The following is a 6063-nucleotide window of genomic DNA, read 5'->3' as shown; positions in this document are numbered from 1 at the left end:
TCTGTGTCGGGGGGGTGAGCAGGTGTGTGCTTGGGTGCGGGCTTGTCAGTCTGGATGGCTTGAGGAGGTGCACCGGCCGAGGGATCGGGGCCAGACTGCTTGCCAGGCAGATCTTGGCTTTCTCCGTCCTGTGGGCCTGATCTCTGGCCGGATTGAGTGGCCTGTGGATGATCGCTGACGGCGGCGGTGGTTACCAGTAAAGGTAGCAAAGTCTACGCTGTCTCTCCGATCCTTTCTTGCATTATCTTTGTTGGCATTCTGCCTTGCTGCCTTGTTGTGATGGATGAGGACTCCAGGAGTCCCCAGATTGTTGATGGCTTGAGGTCAAAGCGGGTTTACTGGGTGTACTTGTAGAGCTAGCATTTTCGCGAGGATGTGGCTCGCGGAAGCCTTTTCGGTCGAATGGTTCCTTGGGACAGCGTCTCGCGGCTTGTATTAATCACCTGCTTCATTACGGCTCCTCGCATGATCTTGACCTGGGCCATTCCTGGCTGGATATCCATTTTGGGCAGTATGAGTATTAGTGGTGTCAGCCGAACTGCTAGAATGTTTTGAACGGTTCTCGGGATGGCCAGGTGGGAATGAGTTGGCCGGACCGGTCGGAATAGAGCGCAGAGTCCGAGGAGACATGTTGGGCTGTAGAGCGCGCGGACCAGATCGTATAGTGCCTTTGTAGGCAAGGTTCCCGGACTTAGGGTCGTTGTTCCCGTCTCGTGAAGTGACGTCGTCCCCATTCGCAGAGTGGCCAGTTTCAGGGTCTTTGCACAGCTCAGACAGCCCCTCCAAACCAGAAGAATCAGCACAGGGGAATTGCCCCAACTGCGTTTCAGATCCCGGTGGGATGTCGCTTGCCTGCGAGTTTTTGAGGGCGAGGTTGATCCGGGGGATCTCTTGCGTGTGGAGGTCCACGGCGTGGTTACAAAAGCTGAGCTTGTGTGTGGCGACATGTTGCGAGGAGGAAAGGGGAACACAAATCAGCCTGTGAGCTCTGAAGTGTCGGACAGATATGGACGCGATGGTCCTTACATTCGCGGTGCATTTTTCAAGGGTTCAGCCCACTTTCCTGAGCGAGCTGAGAACATCCGGGAACGAGATGGACTGATTCTGTTGAGTGCTTGAGGCCATTGGTCTGGGATGGGACATTGTTTGGGTGTGCTTCCATCAGCCCCGATGATGTCTTCCCACCGGGGCCCTTCATCCGGCCAGTGTAGCGCCTGTGATAACCGGCCAAGAGTGTAGTGTGTCTGAAGGAACCGGGGCCGGTCATTCTGGTAATGTAGCGTGTGGACGACTGGCCCAATAGCATAGTGTTTGTGAGGGAAAGGCGGCCGGTCATCCAGCGCGTGTAGTGCTTGCAATGGCCGGCCGGAGGGTGTGAGGGAAGGGCGGCCGGTCATCCAGCATGTGTAGTGCTTGCGATGGCCGGCCAGAGGGTGTGAGGGAAGGGCGGCCGGTCATCCAGCACGTGTAGTGCTTACTTTGGATGACTAGATAAAGATTTTGCTCTCAATCAAGGCTATGACTTGCTGGTTTGCACATCCTCAGCTCGTTGAGCTCACCCCCGCTGAGCTGTGCCCAGAGGTGCGAGCACTGAGACAAGAGGGTTGCTGAGTTTTTCTCATAAACCCATACTCTTTGTTCTCTAGAAACAGCTGGGATGAATCCAGCCTAAACAATTCCCCCATCCCCATGGTCATCAGACGCAAAAAAACAGCACGTGTACATAAGAGATTGAATATGTATGCTGTAACCAGAATTTTTGTATTTCCTGTTTGGGCATGTGTGTAATGATAATCATGAAGACCATCCCACGATCCCTAGCCGCGGACCTCCGACTTGAGAAAAACTTTCTAAGTCTTACCCTCCCAAGGAGACCGCGCAAGTAGACCCCCACACATATAAGGGACTGCTGTGGTCACCGATACAATACACTTTCTCCTCAATCATACAGCTTACTTTGTTGACAGCCCGGAGCCATCATCTTACTTCTTTCCCTCACATCTTTCTTCTATCCGTCAAATTAATTACTCTGTCCATCACCTTTATGTGTCATAACCTTGCCTTATCAACATAACTTGACGCAAGACCATATAACCTTTTCCCAATTGCTTCTCAAGGTTTATTTTCATTGTTTCAGCTGATTCACCAATTGTTTACATTACTTTGACACACTTCAACATACTTGCTATCTTCCACTACCCCATCCCCTGATATCCCACCGCTTTCCTTCAGATCCGCTATCCTCTGCCTCCGCCGCCCTCCTCCTCCCCCACCGCATCCCTGTCACCACCCGCCCACCATTCCTCCCTCCCACCTCAACTTACCCGACCCAGCTAGCCTACATATCTCTTACTGCTCAATCTCATCAAGCCGCCTATACAGCTTGGACGTTTTGATCTGCTGAAGCCGCCAAACTCTTCTCAGCTGGAATGACCCACACCTCAAAGCCAACTGCCAAAAACTATCCTCTTATTGCTGACATTGACAATGTTGTGCCCGAGCCGGCCACCTCCGTGGTTCCAGTCCCGCACGGCACCAAAATTCCCCCATGTAGCTTGCAAATGGTCCGTTGGATTGGTGGCGCCGCCCCCGCTTTTGATAGCTACCCCTTTTGCTTTACAATTCCTGGCCGTAACATGGGGGATGCCCACTATTTTGCCAAAGCCATGAAGGCCACAGTTTGCTGGACCATGGAAAACTGCTTTCACAATGTTGTACCCGAGCCCCCAACTGCAAACCAGCCAAAGAAACGCGGCCCACCGTTCAAGCACTATTTTAAGCTCTACTTTGCCTGTCCCCGACGTGGCTACCACAAAGCTCCGATCAACTCCCGCAAAGCAGCCTCCAGTCGGAAATGCGGATGCAACGCCAGATTTGAGATTACACATCACATCGCCACTGATACCCTGAGGATTGATTGGTATTGGAAGCATTCACATGAATTGAACACCAAAGACAATATGCAGCACACCCGCCTTCCAAAAGCTGTGCACAACTGGATAGTTGAACGTGTTGACCAGGGTCTTGGATGGAAAGAAATTGAAAAGCTTTTGACATCCCCCGACATCGACACTGTAAGTGATTTGATTCTGATTATCATGTTTGCAGACGTTGCAGTGCTGACTATTGCCCTTTCCAACTACCCAGCTTTGTGACACTGGCGTGGCGGTGGCGGAGGGAGACGGTGTTCTTTACGACTTAGTCCAAAACCTCATTAAAAGCCGCAGGACTGTACTTGCTCGACGGAATCCTGATGTGTTTGTCTCTCTAGCTCTCTGTCAAGTTCACCTGAACCACATTGGCTGGCACACTTTTTCTCCGACGCTCGCCGACTCGGACGGTTTCTTGTTTCTCATTCAATCCCCTTGGCAACGGAAAATGATGTTGGAACACGGGATAACAATGCTCTTCATTGATGCAACACATAACACGGTGAAGAATCATTTCCTTTCCCAAGGGCAAAAAGCTAGCTTATACACCGTGATGATACGCAACCCTGTCACGGGCAAAGGCCTCCCTGTCTGCTGGCCTTTCACTGGCTCCCTTGCAATGTAAGTGGTTCGCTTCAAATATCTCTCTGCAACATCGACACAATTTACTGATCACCTTTGCATTTCCAGCGAGCCGGTTGAACAGATCCTATCGTGGCTACGGCGTTCCTCTGGACTTGTACCCTACGCCGTCATGAGTGATTGTGCGCTCGCAATCAAGAAGGCAGTCCAGCTTGCATATGGTGACCTTGGGGAACTAGCACCGAGACACTACTGGTGCTTGTTCCACGTTATGAAGGCTTTGCGGACTAACGCAATAATACACTTGGGAAAACAAGAGCCTGAGGCCGTCGCCGACTTCCGAGCAATGTTGTATGCCGCTAACTACCCGAGGGGCCGCATGATGCTCTTCTTGAGCAAATGGGGGCAAATCAAGGCCGCCTTTGCGGACTATGTGGACGACCAATGGTACAGGAACATAAAATACTGGTCATTGTGCTATTGGACTGTAAGTCTTTTTTTTTTCTGATGACATGTGTTGAAGTGTTAACTTTTTTGTTTCTCTTTCAGACTGCCTATCAAGGGACTAATACAAATAACTATACGGAAGCCTGGCACAAAACATTGAAAAAAAAGTACCTCTTGCCCGCCGAACGACTCCGAATTGATGAGCTTACTCAGGTATTCTGTGACAATGTCGAGCCTTGGTACCGAAGGGAGGATCGCCAGGTGAACACTGTTTTCCTCAAACAACGCACCAACAAGTTCCAACAGCGTGCCAAGGATCGCGCAAAGGGTTTTACCAAAGGCTTTTTGCAGCAAATCGGGGTCAAGGTTGTCAAGCACAATGATTACGTGAGTTCAGTATTGTTGCCGATTGATTGTACATAGTATGAGTTTAACTGACTGGATTATGAAGTTTTGGATTGACTCATTTTCCAATCCGGGCCTGCGGGGCTACCGTGTTGAACTCGTGCCGCCAATGGGTCTCACGGTGTGGTAGACGGAAAAGGGGAAAAATAAAAAGTTTTTTCTATACCACATAATTACTCATACTAGGCCTCAAGATACCATCAAATGGACCCCAGAAATGGATTCTACGGCCAATTTCACCCCTAGTCACCACTGGAAGCACCCCTGGGCCCCCTCTAGTGTGGAAGTTACACCTCATGGACACCTATCACACGGCCAGCCCCAGTAACCCAGCTGTCACCTGCCTCAACCCAAGCTTCACAGTAGTACACTTATACATATCACAGGATACAAACATACATCTCCCTGTCAGGCTACACTCATTACATATTAACTACATACACTCCTTTATATACATAGTATGACATCATTTACACTGTTTCTGCAGCCTCAGACTTTGTGTATACACTAATTCCCCCTGTATGACAGCTCATGCAGTCTACTGTCACCTCATGCATGCGTTAGAATGTTCTGTTGTATATTCTGACACCATCCATGCGCCCCTGAGGGGCTATGACATCATTTGTATCTACTCCCACCAGCTAAAATCCCTCACCCTGTTGTCTAGATTAGCTGAAACCCTAACCCACAAGCCCCTTTGGGGCTCCCCTTTTGTCTATAAAAGGAGCTCTCTCCACCCCCAGTGGCCTGCTCCCCAGTTCCTCACCCAGAACTCACAAGTCACCCAACACTCATCCACACTCAAATCCTAAAAACCCTTATAACAATAAATCAACCCTTATAACAACAATTCAACCCTTATAACAAAGTAATTGAAACACTTACACGTTGCCAATCAAACAGATTTCATCTGGAACAGACCAGACCTATCACTTAATAAAACTTGCCAAGCTGAGCTTGGTGGGTCTTGTTGACTGATAACAGAAGGGCAGAGCTTGCAACTCCTTCATACCCTTCACCATTCAGCAAAAGGGTTTCATTACCTCTTTTGAGTCTTACAAGGGAGTCCCCAACGTGATTGGATAATCTTGTTTGATCGACAATGTTTCAACCAAAGAAAACCAGAAACCATCGTCTACGGATCTCAACCTCAAGCGGCGATAGGAATCAAATTCGTCAAACAAATCTATAACACTCAACGGCATATTCAGTTATTCTGTTGACAACTAGTCAACTTTTTGGACTATCTAAGGAACCAATTACGAACCTCTGAAAAGAACACATAACTACCTAACCTGAAAGGAGTGTTTCGAAGGAAGCGGCTAATTATATACTGGAAGACGGTGTGTAGTACCTAAGGATCTGGATAATTAGATACTGTTAGAAGAAAACTCTGGAGCCCACTCGAAGGAAGCAGCCAATTATATACTGAACGACGGTGTGTAGTACCTAAGGATTCAGATAATTAGGATACTGTTTGAAGAACCCTCCCAGGACGGTAAAGTTATTTTAGATATTAGAAAGAAACCCCCAATTTGCCCTGGTAAAGAAACCAGAGACCATATATTATTGTTTCTTTTTCAGAGCACAGTAACAGTTAACGAACGATCGTCATATTAAGAAAACTAGGATTCATCAAGAATCAACATGAGTTTACCCTTCAGTACATTAGAAATGGGAGAAGGATTTGCTTCAAGTA

At 48.6% G+C, this 6063-nt stretch overlaps 1 protein-coding gene across 1 annotated transcript; it reads right to left on the bottom strand.

The window, feature by feature from the left end:
- Positions 1-435: 435 nt before the first annotated feature.
- PtA15_4A403 (uncharacterized protein) lies at positions 436-1082 on the bottom strand (the record flags this gene model as incomplete). Its single annotated transcript, XM_053168283.1, has 2 exons — positions 436-988; positions 1060-1082. 2 exons carry the CDS (start codon positions 1080-1082, stop codon positions 436-438), a joined length of 576 nt encoding a protein of 191 aa, XP_053019507.1.
- Between the last annotated feature and the right edge of the window lie 4981 nt (positions 1083-6063).

Source organism: Puccinia triticina, chromosome 4A (genome assembly GCF_026914185.1).
Source record: "Puccinia triticina chromosome 4A, complete sequence".
NCBI classification, from domain to species: domain Eukaryota; kingdom Fungi; phylum Basidiomycota; class Pucciniomycetes; order Pucciniales; family Pucciniaceae; genus Puccinia; species Puccinia triticina.
The sequence above is the reverse complement of the archived record's forward strand: the minus strand, read 5'-3'. Positions and strand labels throughout refer to the sequence as shown.